At 43.5% G+C, this 22,878-nt stretch overlaps 1 protein-coding gene across 1 annotated transcript in view; it reads left to right on the top strand.

Moving 5' to 3' along the window:
* LOC111959994 (NACHT and WD repeat domain-containing protein 2) overlaps window positions 1–21,722 on the top strand; it is a 65,746-nt gene extending 44,024 nt beyond the window's left edge. The window contains 6 exon segments of the mRNA XM_023981832.2: window positions 6,503–6,706; window positions 9,216–9,270; window positions 9,273–9,311; window positions 9,314–9,364; window positions 11,612–12,201; window positions 16,208–21,722. Coding sequence (XP_023837600.1) covers window positions 6,503–6,706; window positions 9,216–9,270; window positions 9,273–9,311; window positions 9,314–9,364; window positions 11,612–12,201; window positions 16,208–20,107 — 4,839 coding nt within the window. The 3' untranslated portion in view covers window positions 20,108–21,722.
* The last annotated feature ends 1,156 nt before the right edge of the window (window positions 21,723–22,878 follow it).

Below are 22,878 nucleotides of genomic sequence, written 5' to 3' on the forward strand. Positions count from 1 at the left end.
AGTCCAAAAACAGAAACATCTGTTGCCGAAACGACATAACCTGTTTCAAAGCCGGGTGTTTGCAACCCAACAGGACAATCTAATTGAACTTGCGAACTTCCCAAACCGCAATAACTCGCGCTCCAATAGCTCATTGGGAATAAACGGTGGTACATTCGAAATCGTTACTCCTTGTTGACGGAGAAAAAAGCAGCGTAACTTGAATAAACATTCCTTTAAGAAGTACGCCTTGCTCAACCATACGATTAACAAGGCGCTCTTCTTTAAGAAAAACCACCACCGCTTTTTTCATCCGTGACGCATTAGCAACATTCTCATATCCTACCTTCTCTCCTACGGCGACCAGAAACTCCTCCACAGTGACAGTGGCTACAGTAACATACCTAAAGCCGTGCTGAAGTGACGGCGTCCCCATGTGGGTCGCCATCCCCGCCAAAACCAGGGTAATTTCGACACGAAAAACAATATACTTAATTCTACCACAACAACTAAATAAAAATAATGATAACCTTAATCATGCATAGGAAGAAAAAAAAGATAGCACCAAGAAAAGGAAACATAATAGAAAAACCAAGATATCTAACTCTACACAACACTCGCACTCATTCACACAATTCCCAGCATGCACACACACACTCCTCCGCTGGATGGATTCACATTGCCTCCTGTGTCTGTCCACAGTGGATGAGTTTGGACCAGAGAAGCTTAGAAATCCTCATTGCCTTCCTCCTTTTCCCATGATCTTTCTGTCAGTATACACAATATCATAATGTTACTGTCTACAAACACTAGGGTTTTATTGGCACTTTACTGTTAGATAACATTCCTTTACAATGTAATATTTACTCTAGAGGGGTGTAATAGTCATAGACCATAAAATGATGTCTCTGTCAATGATCCATACTGTTTACACAGTGTATGATGGGTGCTGTGTTATCTGTTATGGTTATGACATCCTCACAGATAACACAGGTGGCACTACACGGCCACTAAACACACACACACAAACACACACACACACCCACACAGAAGCACACCTGTCTGGGATTTTTCAAACCTGTCGACCTGTCGGCGCAATAAAGTAGGTGTCCATGGAAATTGCAGGGGTTGTTTGGCATGGGGATGGTGTCATTGACCAGAGATTAAGCATGACATTGAGGCATGACTTGTTTTTCTAGATTTCCCATATGTAAAATGATGATTCTTTCAGAACGGCACAAGGACATACAACATATCCATTCACTAAGTACAGTTGTTGTTCCTGTTTTGCTACCTTTATACGTGAAATGCAGTAACACTGTAAACACAGCTTTCTTACACAACAGTATCCTCCCATTCAGTCTACATGATATAGTGTTAAGTTGATATGCCTGTTTGTAGACTTGCATTTTGAGAAAGTTGTTTCCCAGGTCGATGGCATGAGGAAGCCATTTTAACTCAAAACGACGGTAAATAGGAAAACCCCATAATCAGATATAATCACAGATCCCAGTCACCATGGCGATAAGACGGCATTTTCAGAAGGGGATTTCCCAACGCCTGCTGTTGAAACCAGTGACTAGTGAAGATGACTAATGCTAATATGAAGAATGGCATCAAAGTGGTTGTCATCAAACACTCAACGTTATATAGATGTTGTACCACTCTCTATGAAGTAGCACTTTATTGTGATTCTTCTGATAGATTCTTCTAGTTCCATGACATCTTGATTCAGATGTTCCATGTATACATTTGATCTCCTGTATCCCAATAGCACCAATGTATTTGTTCCTTTCCCCTCACAACGTAATGTGCAGCACAATGGAAAAGTTTGATAGAGAGCGATTTTATAGCCAGATATATTCATTGATTTGTTGATTTGATTTATGGTGTCTCCTATAACAGCCCATCTTATTCAGTGTGTATTCCACACCTCGAATGCCAGAGTACATATAGACTGGAGTGAAACCCTCCCAAGCATTTGAGGGAAGAGCAGTGTAGCTAAAAATCACTTTTTTTTTATCCCATTCTATGTCACTTTACACAATTAAGCTGGCTGTTAAGTGCAAGGAGACAAAGCTCTCCTTCCCAAACCTTTGGGCCGCCTTCTTGCTCCCTTCTCCCCCCCTTCCGTTCTACTCCATCCCTCCCTCCCTCCAACCCTCCTTCCCTGCATAAAAACATCAAAAGCTTCAGTCTGTCCACCTTGGTGCCTTACTCTACAGTAGCTGTTGAGGTTCCAAACACGTAATGCTCTCATGATAAGGCAGGCAGGCTGGGTGATAAAGTTATCCAGAGAAACTGTGGCCAGGGACAGCAGGAGGGAGAGCTTTTATTTGTCATTTTTTATTGAACCTATATTTAAAAGTCAGTTAAGAACAAGTTCTTATTTACAATGACGGCCTAGGATCAGTGGGTTAACTGCCTTGTTCAGGGGCAGAATGACAGATGTTTACCTTTCAGCTCAGGGATCTAGCAACCTTTCAGTTACTGGCCCAACGCACTAACCACTAGGCTACCTGCCACCCCTAGGAAGAAGATGGAGAAAGAGGGATGAGTGAGAAAGAGGGGAAGAGAGGGAAGGCTGTAGGAGAGAGTAAGGGAGAACATACAGTGCCTTCAGAAAGTATTCATACCCCTGGAATTATTCCACATTTTGTTGTGTTACACGCTGAATTCTACATAGATTAAATATATATTTTTTCTCATATTTTTTCTCATCTACACACCCATACCCCATAATGATAAAGTAAAAAGCATGCTTTTAGAAATATTTGCACATTTATTGAAAATTAAATACAGAAATAGCTCATGTACATACAGTACGTATTCACACCCCTGAGTCAATACTTTGTAAAAGCACCTTTGGCAGCAATTACAGCTGTGAGTCTTTCTGGGTATGTCCAAAAATCTTCAAGCTCTGTCAAAATTGTTGTTGATCATTGCTTGACAACCATCTTCAGGTCTTGCCATAGATTTTCAAGTAGATTTAAGTCAAAACTGTAACTCGGCCACTCAGGAACATTTGCTGTCTTCTTGATAAGCAACTCCAGTGTAGATTTGGCCTTGTGTTTAAGGTTATTGTCCTGCTGAAAGATGAATTGATCTCCCATTGTCTGGTTTTCCTCTAGGATTTTGCCTGTGATTAGCTCCATTCCATTTCTATTTTTATCCTGAAAAACTCCCCAGTCCTTAACGTTTACAAATATACCCATAACATGATGCAACCACCACTATGCTTGAAAATGTGGAGAGTGGTACTCAATAATGTGTTGTTTTGGATTTTCCCCAAACATAACACTTAGTATTCAGGACAAAAAGTGAATTTCTTTGCCACATTTTTTGCAGTATTAGTTTAGTGCCTTGTTGCAAACAAGATTAATGTTTTAGAATATGTTTTATTCTGTACAGGCTTCCTTCTTTTCACTCTGTCGATTAGGTTAGTATTGTGGAGTAACTACAATGTTGTTGATCCATCTTCAGTTTTATCCTATCACAGCCATGAAACTCTGTAACTATTTAAAGTTACCATTGGCCTCATGGTGAAATCCCTGATTGGTTTCCTTCCTCTCTGGCAACTGAGTTAGGAAGGACGCCTTTATCTTTGTAGTGACTGGGAGAATTGATACACCATCCAAAGTGTAATAAATAACTTCACCATGCTCAAATGGATATTCAATGTCTGTTTTTTTTTTACCAATAGTTGCCCTTGCGAGGCAATGGAAAAACACCTTTGGTCTTAGTCGTTGAAAAATCATGTTAAACACTAGTATTGTACTCAGAGTGAGTCCATGCAACTTACTATGTCACTTGTAAAGCACATTTTTACTCCTTAAGTTATTTAGGCTTGCCACAACAAAGGGCTTGAATACTTATTGACTCAAGATATTTCAGCTTTTCATTTTTAAATAATGTGTTAAAAAAAAAAAATTATACTAATTTTGACATTATGGAGTATTTTGTGAAGGCCGGTGAAAGGTTTTCTTCTTTAATTTAATGAATTTTAAATTCAGGCTGTAGCACAATAAAATGTGGAAAAAATCAAGGGTGTGAATACTTTCTGAAGCCAATGTACATAGAGATAGGTACAAGTGAGAGACAGCGAGGGAAGAGACAGGGAGTCGGAGAAAGGGAGAGGGGATTGCATCTGGCATCTGTGCAAGTGTGTGTGACAGGACAGAACAGTACATAAAGGGCCAACCCACATGAAAAAATACTATGGTATTCACTGTAGTGTTTGTGCAGACTTTACTGTAGTATTCACTGTAGTGTTTTTGCAGACTTAACTGTAGTATTCACTGTATTGTTTTTGAGGACTAAAGTCTGCAAAAACACTACAGCAAATACTAAAGTATATACTGTAGTGTACTGTAGTATTTACAGATAACCATAGCATAAATACTGTAGTAACATAACTGTAGTATATACTATAGTAATTCATTTAGTGTTTTTGCAGATTGCAGTATACTGTAGTTTTTATTGTAGTGTTTCTGTGTACTGTAATATTTGTAATATTTGCTGTAGTGTTTTTGCTGACATTGTATGTGTAAACTTTCTCTAATCTCTCTCACACACACCAATCCACCCACCCACCAATGACACAGACACACAATTGCAGTCACTCACCCATCCTGTCCTTTCCTGCTGTCCCTGCAAGGCAGAGACTTTGTCAGCAGCTCAGAGAATGACTCTCCCTCTCTCTCTCCTTCTATCTCAATKTCTCTCTTTCCATCTCTCTCACTCTGTCTAATCTTAGTTCAGCTCTTTCCCAGATGTCTCCATCCCCCAAATGACAAACTGATCTGCAGTTCCCACAAACAACTCTGCCGTACTCTGGCCCCGTAAAAGAAAACAGCTGATGGAGGGCTCTGATTGGAACTGTCATTAGTTCCTAACGAGGAGAATGTATCTCATCTCACGCTGTTTTTTTTAAACGTTCCATTCCCTTTATGTCAGAGAGTTTGTTGTGATCTCGGTCAGCGTCTATGTACGACTGTCACTTTTTTTCATGTCTTGAAACAGCTGACATACCTCAACTCTCTCCCTCAGATCTCTTGCCAGGCAATTTCAGGGGAACTGCCTCCATTTTGTTCAGCGGGCCCCGAATCGAAATTGGTTTGGGTAGAAAAAATAGCTAGCCAAACCCTATTAATTTGTCTTTCGCTGTACCTCCAACTTGTTTCCCCAAGAAAAGACAGGAAACAAACCCAAATACAAGCCACTAATTGGATCTTGGTCAGTTTTATTCATCAAAAAGACTTGATTGTACAATAAGTCACATGTATAGAAAACACATAGAAAAGCCACTAATTTGATATCGATTCGTTTTTTTCCTCAAAAAGGGCATTTGTCAGAGATAGAGCTGATCTTACACTATGCCAGGATCGCAAAGTCGCGTTCTGGCATTGATGTGCCTTTGCCGACGGCAGACTGACATCATTTTTTGCTTGAGAGAGTTCACAGTCGTCTCCATCCCTTCTCTCTGCCCCGCGGGTATCAGTGTGTGGTTCCTACTCAAGGCGTAGTACTGTAGTAGGGATCAGCTGGATATTCGCTATGCTTTCCAGTGATGTTCTGCTTTTGCTCCCATTCTCCTCGCATGCGTGTGATTCTGCACAGCAAGCCTCGACTGGTAATTGTTCCTAATAATGGTAATGGTAATGAATTGGTCGTCGCTCAAAAGCATATTGAGAAGTGTGGTTCTGTGTGATAAGAACGAGAATGAGCTGGTGCAGATTCTTTCAGTGTGATAGGCAGAGAAAGTAAGATGAAATAAAACGTTATTATTCTATCAAGCATGTGTGAGCAGTGTGGCTTTATATAATTTTGTATCCCTGGCCATACTATTATAGGGAGACCGTGGTGATCATCGTGATAATGGCGGTGTTGCTGTTGAAGATGATAATGATGAAGATTATGCTATTCATGACAACAGTACACCTTTAATCTTTGGTTACTGGCCCAATGCTCTAAATCACCAAGCTGTCTTCCACTCTGTACCAACAGACATATCCATACTCCATTATTCCATTCCATACAATTAATTTACATTCAAAGCAGCTACCCACACACTGACAAAGACCACAGACAAATTAATAGCAAATACAATACATTTCTGATACACTCAGCACTTCGCCATGACCATTTACTTTGCCCAGTTGTTTGCCTTTCAGTCTAGCCGTGTACTATGAATTCACATTCTAAAAGGAAGAAAATAAAACAGAAACAATTATGAACTCTAAGCCTCGGGTGACAGAGCAGACCGGTACACACAAGACACACTAATGAAATACTATKATTGTCTCCCTGTTCGCCTGGATGCCTTCACACAATAAGCACTTCAAGGCAAAAGGCTGTGCAGAGAATCATAATCATAGTCTCAAAGATACTCCGAGATTGAGTGTACCTATAAACCTTGAAACCAATGATGATAGAATGTCAAGTGGTGATGATGATGACCGTTCTACCTCTCTCCATCTTTCTTCCCTCCTACCCTCATTCCTTGTTCTTTCCTTGCTCATAGGGGCTGGTGGGGGAGAAGTATGGCAGTATCCGCGTTCCAGGGGAAGTGGAAGCTCCAGAGTTTGAGAGGATCCTGGATGCGGCGGTGGAGGCGGGGCTAGACACACACATCCTGGAGGAGTGGTACTGTCGAGATGAGAACTCCGTGCCACCAGCCTACTACCTCAAACCCAAAGCCCAGATGTTGAAGAACTTCCAGAACTCAGTAAGATTTGAACCATTCTACCACAAACCCTGCCACACCAAACCCTACTACTTTAAACCCAAAGCCCGAACTACAAAAACTCAGTAAGATGAACCCTGAACCCTTCGGCCTTAAATCAATAGAACATTATGCCAAGAGCCTAACCCAGTTGTTCTGGAATGGTAGTTGAGTGGGCCGTGGCCAGTTTCACTTGGATCATGGCAAAGACTAACTGAGTAGGTCTCAGTTAGACTTACCCAAGATACTGAAACATCCTTACGGACAGCCAAAACTTTCTTCAGTATCATATTCACATTGGAATAGGGAACTTTTCTGCTGTGTTTTTGTCTAAGCCAAATGTTATGCTTGAACACATGTCCTTGGGTTCACAGTCACAAATTGCTTTTTAAAGCAGCAGTAAAATTAGCTAGTAAAAGTCATTTGTCAACAACTCTCAACCCTTCTTTTATACAAAACTTTTCAACTTCAACTTCCTGCCCCCGTTAGAATTTGTTGGCCTCGTGGAAAGTTTATGAGAGCTATAAAGATGCACCCTTTATTTTCTTAAAAGACTCAAAAGCTTGGTAAAATTACTGTGAGTTGGGACTAGCAGTAAACATATCTGCAGATATCCACCTGTCCATTTAACTACAGTGCTAGGCAAGTTAGTTATAAGGTAAGCATATTACATATGCTGTAGTGGCTAGCTAAACATTTGTGTATACCTGTGTAACAGTCACCATGTAACTACAGCTGCTTTGTCTAACTAAATGTTAGTGCCTGTGTCACTGTGTGCTAGGTTAGCATGCTGTGAAAGCTAGCTAAACATTAGCGCTTTTGTCACTCAATGCAGCTCTTCCTCTTGGATGGAGGTTGGAGGGAAATTAGAAAAACAGCAGGGTTGGCATCCTGGAATCTTCTCTCATGAATATCATTGACTTCCTCTCTCCAGGCATGTCTACTGTAGCTCTAGGGTATTAGACACAAAAACAAACACAATAGGATCAGTAGGTATAGATTGCATTTCCACTATAGTGTGTTTCTGTGGTCCATTTCAGCTTGTGGAGATAATGCACTATATTGCATCGGTTTGCCGTGGGCCAAAACAACTCCAACAGTTTCTACTATTTACCAACTCAACTGTCTTCCTTTTGCCAACTTATATAGGTCTCTGGCTTTGTTAAGACTACCATCCAAAACCAACATCAATAGCTTACCAATTGAGATAGCTATGTATTCTTTAATCTACTATATATACTACATAACAAGGAGCATGTGGACACCTGCACGTCAAACATCTCATTCCAAATGTATGGGAATTAATATGGAGTTGGTCCCCCCTTTGCTGCTATAACAGCCTTGACTCTTATGGGAAGGCATTCCACTAGATGTTGGAACATTGCTGCAGGGACTTGCTTCTATTCAGCCACAAGAGCATTAGTGAGGTCAGGCACTGATGTTGGGCGATTAGGCCTGGCTCTCTTTCCAATTCATCCCAAAGGTGTTCTATGGATTTGAGGTCAGGGCTCTGTGCAGGCCAGTCAAGTTCTTCCACACCGATCTCAACAAACCATTTCTGTATGGACTTCACTTTGTGCACGGGGGCATTGTCATGCTGAAACAGGACAGGGCTTTCCCCAAACTTTTGCCACAAACTTTTGCACAGAATCATCTTCAATGTCATTGTATGCTGTAGTGTTAAGATTTCCCTTCACTGGAACTAAGGGGTCAAACCGAACCACAAAAAACAGCCCCAGACCATGATTCCTCCTCCACCAAACTTTCAGTTGGAACTATGCATTCAGGCAAGTAGCCGTTCTCCTGGCATCTGACAAACCCAGATTTGTCCGTCGGACTGCCAGATGGTGAAGCGTGATTCATCACTCCAGAGAACGCGTTTCCACTGCTTCAGAGTCAGCTAGCTTTACACCACTCCAGCCAACACTTGGCATTGCACATGATGATATTAGGCTTGTGTGCAGCTGCTAGGCCATGGAAACCCTTTTCATGAAGGTCCCAACAAACAGTTATTGTGATGACGTTGCTTCAAGAGGCAGTTTGGAACTCGGTAGTGAATGTGGCAACTGAGGACAGAGGATGTCTACGCGCTTCAGTACACGGCAATCCTGTTCGGTGAGCTTGTGTGGCCTACCACTTCGCAGCTGAGCCTTTGTTGCTCCTAGACGTTTCCAATTCACAATAACAGCACTTACAGTTGACCGGGGCAGCTCGAACAGGGCCGAAATTTTACAAACTGTCTTGTTGGAAAGGTGGAAGCTTATTACAGTGCCACGTTGAAAGTCACTGAGCTCTTCAGTAAGGCCATTCTACTGCCAATGTTTGTCTATAGAGATTGCATGGCTGTGTGCTCGATTTTATACACCTGTCTATCAGTAACGAATGTGGATGAAATGCCGAATCCACTAATTTGAAGATGTGTCCATATACTTCTGTATAGTGTTGTTCAAAAAAGCGGAACTGTGTGCCAATTTCAATATTAAAAACTCCCGTACTCTCCTCTCTTCTACAGATGGAGTCGAGTAGTGCAGCCAATGAGAAGAACGACAAGGCGTGGAGGAACGTGTCTGAGAGATCAAGAGGATCTTCCGTAGGTCTGTCCTGCAGCTCCAGAGAAGGGCACCATGAAGCCCCCTCAAGCACAAAAATTCCTCTGCTCTGGTATGTAGCTACTCCTGTCTTCGTTCTTCCTTCTGTTTATTAATGTTCTTCTTCGTCTGTTTTCTTTTAGCTTTTTCTTCTTCTTCTTCTTCTACTAGGGTGTTGTATCTTGTGTTATTCAGTTCTGTGGTGTTGTCTTGTTCACATAATAATGTTCATTGAGTATACTGATATACCAATATATGTTTGTTGGGTCCATTAATTGTGCCGAGAATATTTAACTGGGGGAGTAGTTCTCAGGCTTTAGTTAAATCAGTTAAGTAATTATTATGATTATTTTATGGTAGCAATCAGTTTTCCCATGAGCCAATGTGAATGTACCATCAGTACATTCACATTGGCTAATATGACCGATGGTAAGCACCCAAGCCACTGCCTGTTCACCCCGCTATCATCCAGAAGGCGAGGTCAGTACAGGTGCATCAAAGCAGGGACCGAGAGACTGAAAAACAGCTTCTATCTCAAGGCCATCAGACTGTTAACAGCCACCACTAACACTTAGTGGCCGCTGCCAACATACTGACTCAACTCAGCCACTTTAATAATGGAATTGATGGAAATTATGTAAAAATGTACCACTAGCCACTTAAACAATGCCACTTAATATAATGTTTACATACCCTACATTACTCATCTCATATGTATATGTATATACTGTACTCTATATCATCTACTGCATCTTGCCATCTTTATGTAATACATGTATCACTAGCCACTTTAAACTATGCCACTTTAGTTTACATACCCTACATTACTCATCTCATAGTATATAATACTGACTCTATACCATCTACTGCATCTTGCCTATGCCTTCTTCCTATCACTCATTCATATATCTTTATGTACATATTCTTTATCCCTTTACACTTGTGTGTATAAGGTAGTAGTTGTGGAATTGTTAGGTTAGATTACTTGTTGGTTATTACTGCATTGTCGGAACTGCATTGTCGGAACTCACATTAACATCTGCTAACCATGTGTATGTGACAAATAKAATTTTATTTTATTTMATTTTTGGTAAAGGTAGATTACCCTCTCGGTGACTGATCCTAACAAGGCACCCGGATCTTTGTCCACGATACCTCCGTCTCTTTCTCCTGCGAATGACGGGGATGAGGGCCTTGCCGGGCATCTTAAGTAAATCCTTCTCGTTGAAAAAAAAGTATCTCCAGTATGCAGATTTTTATGTTTGATTCGTTCAAAGGCATAGCCAAAGCTTTTATGTAGCCTAAGTAAAAAATACATTCAGTATGCCAGTTATTGACTATACCAAGCTTCAAACAGCGTTTCCATGCACTCGCTTCTCTTCCCCTCCAGCCGCTCTCCCCTTCTTTTCTCTCCATTGCTTTGAACACACGCTGCAGTGTGTTCGATACCACACAGAAGATGCTGGCAGAGTTTCAGTACACTCTTAGAAAAAAAGGTTCCAAAAAGGTTATTCGGRTGTCCCCATAGGATAACCTTTTTTGGATAGAACCATTTTTGGTTTTAGGTAGAACCCTTTTGGATTTCATGTACAACTTTGTGGGTTCTATTTGGAAGCATAAGGGTTCTTCAAAGGGTTCTCCTACGGGGACAGCCAAAGAACCTTTTAAGGTTCTAGATAACAAGTTCTCTCAGTGTAGGGCTGGCTCTTTAGGGGTCTGTGATAAGGCTGCAATATGTGATTGTGTCAACCATGTTTCTCCTTAAACAAGGCATATTTTTTATTTAACTAGGCAAGTCAGTGAAGAAACAATTTTTATTTTCAATGACGTTCTGCCTGTTCAGGGGCAGAACGACAGACCTTGTCAGCTCGCGGATTTGAACTTGCAACCTTTCGGTTACTAGTCCAACGCTCTAACCACTAGGCTACCCTGACGCATAGTGGAAACATATCTAATCGCAGACTAAAGACAGGCTACAAAGGACTGCCAGAATCTGTGCAGCTTTACTAAAAGACTTGCAAACCTCAAAATGTGTCTGTTTTGAAGACGTCGGAGCACACAACAGCACCCAGTGCTCGCCTTTTCAAACTACTTAGAAAAGGGACTGCCAGAATCTAGTAGCCTGGCTACTTCAGGGACACATTTTCAAATAACTTTGACCAATATTAGGACTCCAAATCATCCGTGGGTTTTATAGAATGCCATTGGAAGCGCAAGGTTAGCCTAACTCCTCAGAAACATTATAGCAAATGTCTTTATGGACAAAACTTTCAAACTTTGAATTGATTGATTGTATGTTTGTTTTTCTCCCATTATTCAGCCTTGGAGGATGAACTGGACTTCGCCTTGGGCAAACAAACGCCAGCCTTCCTCAAGAAGTGTGTCTGCTACATCCGCAAGATCTCCAACTTCGACCGACATGCCAAGCTCCCGGAGATGGCCAAGTACATGGACATCGTCGTCGCTGAGGACCGCGTCATGCGTAACCAGGAAGCCTACGAACGTCTCTTAAAAGTGCGGGATGAGTTTATCCCAACAGTGGTGGCCTCGTCAAACCTCCGCGTCTACTCCTCTGTGACGCACTGCGACATGAAGCTAGGCTACTCCCAGGAGGTGGAGAGCCACTACGTCGAAGGCTTGTGTAAACAGTTCTACGAGGATATGGTGGACATCATCCAGGCCACGATCCAGCAGAACTTTGACACAGAGACGGACCCCCTGTACGATGAGATCCTCCAGCACCTGTCCCTGTGTAAGAACTTCTCTGCGTTCTACGATTATAAGAGCGAGACACTGGACCTGGTGCAGGAGTATCTGCTACCGTCTAAGGAGAGTGGGATGAYCCCTCTGGTTGTTTACGGCGGGCCATGCACGGGGAAGACACTGCTGCTAGCGGAGGTGGCCAAACAGGTGAGAGTCATGCCAATGTACTCTAGGGAGTGGACTTTTGGTCTTTGGGACTTAATGGGACTTCCTGMTTTAGATAAATGTTGATTAAGAAATAAAACGATGGCTTTAGCTAGCACAACAGGCATTTGTTCTCTGTGTTTGTCCCTGTGAGTATGTCCATCTGTGTGTGTGCCTCCTGTGTGCGAGAGTATGCAAGTGTCTGCGTGTGCTCGCTACGCATGCATTATCCATCTGTATGTGTTTGTTTGCTACATGTGAGTCCTATGTTTGTGTATGCATGGATGTGTGCCTGTATGCCTGTCTGCCCACGTGTGTGTGTGTGTCAAGTCAGTGTTCACTCACTGGCCTGTCTGTTGCTGGGCCATCTGGCTGCTCAGCCAGTCGGGCCCATTAGGGTCATGTTGCAGGGAGCCCACAGTGCAATCACCCGGGGCGGCTCTACCCTGCTTCTCTCTTCAACCTTTATAATGGATGCCATGAAATTGCCTTCTTGTAAGATAAAGTGATTTACTTTATGAAATACGGGCACGGAYCAACGCTTGACTAAGCCACACATATTTGGGCACAAAGCCAAACTCTCACAGTGTCATTCTGCTGCTCCATTGTGTTAAAAATGTCTCTCCTAATTCACTGAAAGGCAGGCAAGARGAGTGCTGAGACGACAGGGATGAAACATGCTGTTTATAGATTGAAACAGAACAACGGTGGAGAGGAGAGGGATGATAGGAGTTAGAGGAGGACTGTGGTAGGCTACACTATCATAGTTGTGTACACACACACACAGTAAGATTATTTCACCTCTAATATATCACGGTTGACACATAATTTATCGTAGGTGAAATAGAMTGTTCAGATCGTTGCTTCAAATACATAACTCCAGCAGTTGTCGCGGAGATCAGTGCTAGATATTAAAGTGGGATGCCCCTGTTTCTCTTTATTTYCTTTGTCTTGCTGCTTCTGTGGCCTTCAGGAGTTATACATTGCCAGGATGAGTGGGGAGGTGGTCTGTGTTTTTGGATAAGAGGAGTGATGCGGGAATGGAGGGAGGTATGGAATGATGGGTCTGTTGACACAGCCTATCGCCCGGAGCAGACTCACAGATTTTAGTCACTACCGCTAATTCTGTCATGATGCGCTCTGAGACCTGCCGTACACTCCTTGGAGTTGCCATGCACTCCACACACACGTGCTCACATATTTGCTCACACACACCAAGATACACAAACCAACTCACATATGCACATACATATTTGTCCCACATTGGCTCACACACCCACACTTCTGTAGCTTATCTCAGAGCCTCAAGAACTTCTCCGAAAGTGTCAAATTATGTTTAATGACTCTAGGAATCACAGCAGGGGGCCGTCGTTAATTTCTGGAATTAAACTATGAATATGGATGAAACAAGGGAAACAGGGAGCAGCACTGATTCATAAAATCTCTTTCATTATGGGAAAGTCATTGGGTGTTTTTATCTTAGCCTGGGTGCCAGTCGGTTTCTGCTCTCTTGCCAACTCCTTATGGAATTGTCATGCTAAACATGTTTGGCTTGACAATGACAATGGAGTAGGCAAAAGCACAAACAGATCTGGGACCAGGCTGCTTCTATCTTACTCTTGAGCATGTTTTCATTTTCACTTGTAGATTTTCTGTTTAGCTAATGGCCTTGGCAAAGCTTAAAATGTTCACAGGAATGAATCTCTTGAATAATGTATAAGTTCTACAAACTGAGTTCAGCCCCCTTTCTAATTTTCTCTACTTTTGCATATTTTTGATACTGAATGTTATCAGACTTTAAATAATGTATTATTGTAATTTTGTTTTACCTTTATTTAACTAGACAAGTCAATTAAGAACAATGTATTATATACAATGATGTCCTACCAAAAGGCAAAAGGCCTCCTGCGGGGACGGGGGGCTGGAATTAAAAATAAAAATGTAGGGCAAAACATACATTATGACAAGAAAGACACCACAACACTACAGAAAGAGAGACCTAAGACAAAATTACAGCATGGCATCAACACATGACAACACAGCATGGTAGCAACACAACATGACAACAACACGGTAGCAACACAAAATGGCAGTAGCACAACATGGTTGCACCACAATCATGGTACAAACATTGRTGGGCACAGACAACAGCAKAAAGCGCAAAACGATAGAGACAACAATGTGTCACGCGAAGCAGCCACAAGTGTCAGTAGGAGTGTGATTGAGTCTCTGAATGTAGAGATGAAGGTAAAACTGTCCAGTTTGATAGTTRTTTTGCAGCGTGTTCCAGTCGCTAGCTGCTGCGAACTGAAAAGAGGAGCAACKCAGGGATGTGTGTGCTTTGGGGACCTTTAACAMATTGTGACTGGCAGAACGGGTGTTGTATGTGGAGGATGAGGGCTGCAATCGGTATCTCAGATAGGGGGGAGTGAGGCCTAAGAGGTTTTTATAAATAAGCATCAACCAGTGGGTCTTGTGTTGGGCATACAGAGATGGCCAGTTTACAGAGGAGTATAGAGTGCATTGTTGTGTCCTATAAGGAGCATTGGTGGCAAATTTGATGGACAAATGGTATTGGACATCTAGATGCTCAAGAGCACCCTTACTGTACCTGACGATCTATAAATTATATCTCCGTAATCTAGCATGGGTAGGATGGTCATCTGAATCAGGGTTAYTTTGGCAGCTGGGGTGAAAGAGGAGCGATTATGATAGAGGAAACCAAGTCTAGATTTAACTTTAGCCTGCAGATTTGATATGTGCTGAGAGAASGACAGTGTACCGTCTAGCCATACTCCCAAGTACTTGTATGAGGTGACTACCTCAAGCTCTAAACCCTCAGAGGTAGTAAGTACACCTGTGGGGAGAGGGGCATTCTTCTTACTGAACCACATTACCTTTGTTTCGGAAGTGTTCAGAACAGTGTTAAGGGCAGAGAAAGCTTGTTGGACACTAAAAAAGCTTTGTTGTAGTGTTTAACACAAAATCCAGGGAGGGGCCAGAGAGGCCAGCTAAGTATAAGACTGTGTCATCTGCATACAAATAGATGAGAGACCTTCCTACTGCCTGAGCTATGTTGTTGATGTAAATTGAGAAGAGTGTGGAGCCTAGGATCGAGTCTTGAGGTACTCCCTTGACAGGCAGTGGCTGAGAAAGCAGATGTTCTGACTTTATACATTGGCCGCAGGGGACAAAATACCCGGTATTGAAGCAAATATCTCTCCTCTGTGCACTGCTCAGTGCTGATGAGGGCGCGCATCTTGCTGGTTCCTACTCTACTTTACTTTTTATGGCTATTTTTGCGTTAATTATTKATTTGTTTGCTCAGATGTTCGTGCAATAATTTCCTACGATCGACAAACACTTCTGGATCATGAATTGGAAGATCCTGTATTATACTTATGCTAAAAAAAAAATATTCTACTGAGCCATTTACTTTATGTTCATATTCTTATCTTTTTTATTTCTTATTGTTGTTATGTTGTCGAGAAGGAACCTGCAAGTAAGCATTTTGTTGGACGGTGTACACCGTACATACGACTAATGAAACTTGAAACTCCAACCATGGCATCATATCACGCCCCATGCCTTCCAAATAGTAATTCCAGCTCCCTCCTCTTTAGTAGAGCTTTATGTTGCCTGCTGATTGTCTATTGTCTCCTGAGTCAGACAGGGTTATATGGATTGCATACAGGATAATTATTGAAACTAATTTTAAAGTGTAACGTGTGGGAAATGATTGCAAAAAGTTCAAGCTTAAAAAAATGACAAAACTAGATGCTCCTTTCACAGAAGTCCTTTCTCAAGTTAGATAACCCTTTCCACAAAATGGAGAGCACTTTGAGATGTTTTGAGACTTTAAAAACTGTTTTTATAAATGCAATCCATTATTGAAAACATGGTCTGGTCTCTGTTCTCTCTCTGTGTTGTGTCACAGAGCTCTTTCATGAAAGATACCCAGCCTTGAGAAAGTTACAAAATCTATTTTCTCTRTCTTTGTTGTTTCCAGGCRTACACGTGGCTCCAGACGGAGATGGGCCCTGAGACAGACCCGGTTGTCATTGTCCGCTTTGTGGGCTCCTCCGAGTGCGCCACAAACCTGCGCACCCTCCTCCAGAGCATCTGTGAGCAGATCGCCATCAACTACCGTTGCCTGATCCACTTCCTGCCCAACAAGATCCAGGAGATGAGGGAGCTGCTAGTCAACCTGCTGGGGGAGCCCTCTTTCCATCGGCCCCTGGTCATCATCTTGGATGCCCTGGAGCAGCTCTCGGAGGCCGACGAGGCCCGCAAGCTGTGGTGGCTCCCCGCCCACCTGCCTCGCACTGTCCGCATCGTGGTCTCCACTTTACCCAACAAACACGGAATCCTCCAGAAGCTCCGCTGTTTGATTCATGATGAAGGGCGCTACGTAGAGCTGGTGCAGTGGGACCGTAAGGCCTGTAGTCAGATACTGAAGCAGCAGCTGCTGGGGTTGAAGAGAAAGGTGACTTCGGGACAGCAGATCTACGTCAATGAAGCGCTGGCCAAGTGCACGCTTCCCATGTTTGTCAACCTCATTTACCAGGAGGTGGTGCATTGGCCCTCGCACAAGGATGTGGACGACCGGTCACTGTGCTCCACCGTGCATGAGAGCATCGAGCAGCTCTTCTACTCTGTGGAGAACAAGCTGGGGCAGCGGTTCGTGTTCAGGGCGCTGGGATACATCACCATGGCCAATGTGGGGTTAACGGAGGTAGAGCTGGAAGATATTCTGTCATTYGATAACAGTGTGTTGGGAGATATCATGGTGAGTTCAAATCTAAAAAACCCACTGAGGATCTCTTATGACCTGGTGGCGAGGCTGAAAGAGGAGCTGGAGGGGTACCTGCTGGAAAGGCAGGTGCATAATGTTACCCTGATGGTGTGGGCCAACAGACACCTGCAACTCATCGCCCAGAAGCTGTATCTTAGCAACGAGGAGGATGTGCACCAGATGCACAGCCTCCTGGCCGAATACTTCCTGGGGGCATGGTCGGGAGGCAGGAAAAAGATCTTCCACTGTGACAACAACCACTTTGCCTCGCTTAACATCTCCCAACACAAGAATCCACACTCCCAGCAACCGTCCCATAAAGAAGCATCCGCCGAGAAGTACTCCTATGACAGGCAGACCCCCGAGCAGCCCTGGGTGTTCCAGTGCAACCTCCTGGAGCCTGATATCTTCTTTGTCAACCACAGGAAGATGACGGAGCTCCTCTACCATCTAACTCGGAGCGGCCGCATGGACGACCTCATGTACGGGGTTATCATGAACTTCAGCTGGCTCTACACCATGATCAAGATAGGGCAGTTTGAGAAGGCACTGACCGACATAGATGTAGCCTACAACTACTCCCAGGAGAAAGAACTCAAGTTTTTGGCCACCACGCTGCGCAGCATCAAGATCAAAGTGATGAAGAACCCGGCATCCCTGTCCGCAGAGCTGCAGCAGAGGCTCCTCCCTGTGGTCACCTCTTTACCCAAGCTCCAACACCTCCTCCTGGAATGCGACAAGGACGGCCCCAAATACTGCTCCATTGTGCCCCTCCACTCCTCCATGGATGTCACCTACAGCCCTGAAAGGCTGCCGCTGTGCTCCAGCTACATGCAGATCGTGGAGATCCTGCCCACCCTAGCCCCCAACATCGTACTTGTGGCCCTGGAGGATGGGTCTGTGAGCACATGGGATGTGGAGAGCAGGCAGCTCCTCCGGCAGATAGACACGGCCCATTCGGTTGTCCTGGGAATCAGGCTAACCAGCGACGAGAAGTACCTGGTTGTGGCAACCACCAAGAACACGCTACTCATATATGACAACCATAAGTCTTGCTTGCTGTCTGAAGTGGACATCAAGAGCTCCAAGCACTGTGGTATCACAGGAGGGGTGGCCTTCATCAATGGGTTCACCCTGTCCAGCCATCATGCCTTGGCCTGGCTAGAGGCCAGTAAAGATGTCGATGTCATCGATCTGCTCTACGGCTGGCCCCTCTACCAGTTCCACTGCTGGTATGAGGTCACCTGCGTCCAATGCTCCCCGGATGGAATGTACGCCTTCTGTGGTCAGTACCTCAACACCACYTCCATCTTCCATCTTGGGACTGGGGACAAGCTAGCTACGGTCACYTCAGAGTTCTCCGGGGGATTTGTCAAGTCCATCTTGGTCCTGGACACCATTCACCAGATGGTGATGATCGATAATGAGGGGAGCCTGTCGGTGTGGAACACCAAAGAGATTACCAACCCCAGACTGATGGAAGATTATGACTGCCGGGGGGATGAGAACGAGGTCGTAGGCATTGAGCTGTCAGAGGACCAACGCTCCATCCTCATCTGCAAAGACAAGAGCATTGAGGTCCTGGACACCAAGTTGTGGAAGATGGCAGAGAAATTCAAGGCCAAGCATGCTGAGCGATTCGTGGCTGCTGTCCTCTCAAAAAATGGCCAAAGTATTGTGGCCTCCATGGAGAACACATCATCCATATTTGTGTGGAGGAGGGACAGTGGGCAGTGCATGGCCAGCCTGATTGAGATCTCTGGGGCCATCGTCAAACTCATCAAGTCCATCCACCACAACCTGCTCCTGTCTGTGGCCAGCAGTGGAGTGCTATCAGTCTGGGACATTGACATCATTACAGCCATGTCCAACATCGACAAAACAGGCAAGAGGATCCAGAGCTTACAGCTTTCTGGCAGGGAGGACTTTGTGTTCACCATGGACGGCTCTGAAGCCATCCACAAGTGGAACTTCAGCACAGGCTTCATAGAGACTGTCTTCAAGCATGAGGGCTTGGTGGAAAACTGTGTCCTGACATCCACTGGGGATCTCATGGTGACGTCGGATGACAAGTGCAGCCAGTACATCTGGCACACGGCCAATGGCGAAAACATCTTTCGCATCAACGGACAGAAGATATCTCAGCTCCTGATGACCCACAATGACCAGTTTGTGGTTTCCCTCTGCGAACAGAACTGCTCCCGAGTCTGGAGGCTGGCCACTGGACACAAGGTGTGCAACATCCTGGTGACCCTACAGAATGCACTGATCACCACCGCAAACACCTTCCTAGTGGGGATCACCAAAAACAAGCTGCTCGCTGTTAGCCTCTGGTCAGGCAGTATTTCCAAGAAGTTTGTCTGTGATGATGGCATTAGCATTATCAACTTCAAACTCATTCCCGACTGCCCAGACTTTGTTGTCTTCATCACATCTACAGAGACTGTGTTRATATGGAGTGTGGCAGATGAGTCTGTCTGCAGACGGGTCCAGCTGCCTACTAACTTCTTAAACAATCTGGAGGAGTTCCAAATTTCACCAAATGGGAAACTGGGCATCATCTCCAAAGGTGACGAGAACATTAACGTGTTGGATCTTCATAGCGGGAAGCTGAGGCTTGTCCACGCCGCCGGTATCATCTGGCGGCAGAAGCTGTCGAGGGACGGGCGCTACCTGGTCTATGTCTGCTTCCGAAACAGTGATGAGGATGACGAGGTGGGCGTGGTGTCCCACCTGATCGTGATGCGTCTGGCAGACGGAAAGAGCATCGGGACATGCTCCCTCTACAAGACGCCCACCTTCCTCTGCCTGTCCCAGCGAGCACTCAACATCATCATTGGCTTCGAGGATGGCAGCATCGGCACCTATACGGTGGTGGACAGGGTGGACGCCGCGCTCAAGATCAAGATTGCCACATCCAACAGTCGGCAGATCGTCAACAATGCCTCACAAAAGATAAGGCCCAAGTGTGGCAACCACACCTTCAAGACCATTGCAGACTGCTTGTGGAGYGAGTCCACCGAGGTCTTCTCCAGGGATAGCCCCATCAACGTGTCTGACTCTGGGGAGGCTGAGACCACTACCCCCACCAAAAAGAGCGAACTGTTGCAGTGAGAGTGTGGGAGAGTGGAGCAATGGGCGAAGATGCTAGGTAGGTGGGATTGAGGTGGATGTATGAGGTTTCTCGGGGGGTTGCAGTTTACTCTTGTTTACAGCCACCTGAATCAGCTGCAGATGTCAGTCCTCTGGATACGAACTGACTGCTACTATAACGCTGCACTCAAGTCATGTATTACAACCTTTATGGTATCGTTTTAGTTTTTTTCTTCGCATGATGACTATTAGAATTCAAGTWGTTTTTTTTGTTTTGGAAACTAGAAGAAATATATAGAAAATATATTCAATCTATCGTTTTGCCATTGTGTCCTTTTGCATTTGAAGAACAAAGTTGATATTTACATTTCTCTGTTTTACATATCGAAAGCCATTCCAGTGAGCTTGAATACTTTTCCTTATAAATGCTTTTCTTAAGAAATATGTATTTTTGTTTTATTTACATCTACTGGTACTGTACAAACAAAATAAGAACTATAAATCTCTTTTGGCTGCTGCAATTTGTGCAACTCCTTAAAAAAAAGTATGTTTTGCTTAATGCAATCAAAGTGAGTGCCTGGATTTTAAAATGTATTTCATTTTCATGCAGACTACTGAGAATTACGAAGACGCAGGGAATTTGTAAACACAGTATATGCAGAGATACATATACTAGCATACATAATCAATTTTATTGATTGAAATGATCAAAGAAGAACAATTATTGAGAATTAAGGTACTTTAGTGGCAGTGTTGAATTTGAGGAGGAGATTTATAAACAGGTATAAACATCTATTAACAGCTGGTCTAAGTCTTCTGGTTCGTGGATTCTTTGTTTTTAAGCAGACACCGCTATTGAGCATAATGTTGCATCTTGCTATATGCATCCATGCCTTACAAAATCTTCTATTTTACAGCTTTTACGTTGAGAGAGAGAGACATGTGTGTGAAATTAAAGGATATTATCAGTCAAGGATGACTCATCAGCACCCTAACATTTTTGTTTTCCATAAAACCTTTTAAGGGCTATTCTGTCTAATTGTATGTTTACTTCTTTTCAGCAGTTCAGATGCTGGCCCTTAAGAACTTAAGTAGCAGTATTAAGCTTTAACATATTTCATTGCTCTCAAAGCAAACATTCTATTTGCCAAAGTTGCGATACTAGTTTGATGTTTTGTTCTGTTGACAATGGTCCATTTTGTAAGGCTTGTATAACTTACATCATGACCGAATTGTTTGAGTGTTTTACTGTGATAATGTTGAAGAATTATAGAGAAAATGTATTATCTTTGCTAAAGAAGATGTTTAAGTAAGTCCACTTATAATATATTGGAATGCCAGTTTAAGAGTATATTTGAATGTGTCCATATGGAAGCCAGTATATGCTATTATTGTATGTCATGTAACTTGAAATACTTTTAAAAACGTACGTGTTGGCYACACAATTGACATACTGGTAATGAATGTTTCTACGGTATTCTTTGTATGGTCAGGACTGACTTACCTGTTTAGAGATATTTATATTTTCATAAATGTTGTACTTGCATTTTGTTACAGAGTTGTTTAACTGGAATTATTCTAACAGAAAAAATAAATAAACTTATATCTGAAGCAATATGAAATAGTGTGTATGCATTGTTTGTACGGAACATTTTAATGTAATAAAATTAACTTTTCGCCTGCAGACCTTCGTCATGCTTCTCATTGCAGCAGTCTGAGGTCGTTACTATATRGTCTAGACCAGTGGGCCCCAAACTGTGGTGCGCGCCTCACCCCCCCCATCAAAAACAATGTATTTTTAAGGAACTCAGTCTGGCTTTCAACTTACTCTTGAAGGTTGTAATAGTAGAATGCACAAGGTGCAACTTCGAAATTGGGTAGTGCATTATCAATTTTCCTCTTGTCATGTCAGTCATTGCATACCTTAGAGAGCTATTTATAACTTGTCAGAAACGTCTAGCTCTACYCCACTTGACGTTCACCAATGCTGGAAGGTGGGCCTGAGTGAAAAGGTTCCGGTCTAGACAACCTGAAATAGGGTGTTTTCCCCTCTGGTGAAGAATGTTTTTTCTTGCTGTTCTTGGCTCCAAACAGCCACACACAGGTGCATTATGTGTACTCATTGAACATGAACTAATACCCCCCCTTCTCTCTCTCTCTCTCTCATTTGGATAAACATTACACACACACACAAATAGAGATGTAACATTAGTTGATGGGTAAAGTAATTGCCCTGCCCATTCTGCGCTCAGCTCCAGACAAGCGTGCTAAACATTTTCCAAACACTGTTGGACAGCGTCATTATCATTAGGTTATGTAGAGCACCTGGAGCTCTCTGCCACTGCCCTGCAGCTGCAGCCACACACACACACACATACACACACACACACACACAGGTAAACACATTCAGGTCATGTGAMTGGACGGCTGAAGCTTTTTGCTTTGGGCTACCAATGTAATTCTCTGCGGCCGGTGTCTGATCTGCTGTGTGCCAAGTGAGCAAGTGGCCATGCCTTAATGACGSAGGGTGAGCTCATGTCTTATGGCGTCCACGATAAATCCCTCTGAAAACAGAATGAGCTGGCTGCAGCAAGCACGTTACTCATACACCACAGACAGCAGCAGACACCTTCACACACCTCCACACAATAATTAGTTTTTCAAACCGGGAGGGCTCGCTAGACCACAAATCTAACGTGTGTGTCTTTACAGTAGGCTATGCACAGTATGACATTATCTGTATTTACTCAGCCCAAAATAACTGCCTTATTGTGTAGTCGTATTGACACTTG

Source organism: Salvelinus sp. IW2-2015, linkage group LG37, assembly GCF_002910315.2.
Source record: "Salvelinus sp. IW2-2015 linkage group LG37, ASM291031v2, whole genome shotgun sequence".
Lineage (NCBI taxonomy): Eukaryota > Metazoa > Chordata > Actinopteri > Salmoniformes > Salmonidae > Salvelinus > Salvelinus sp. IW2-2015.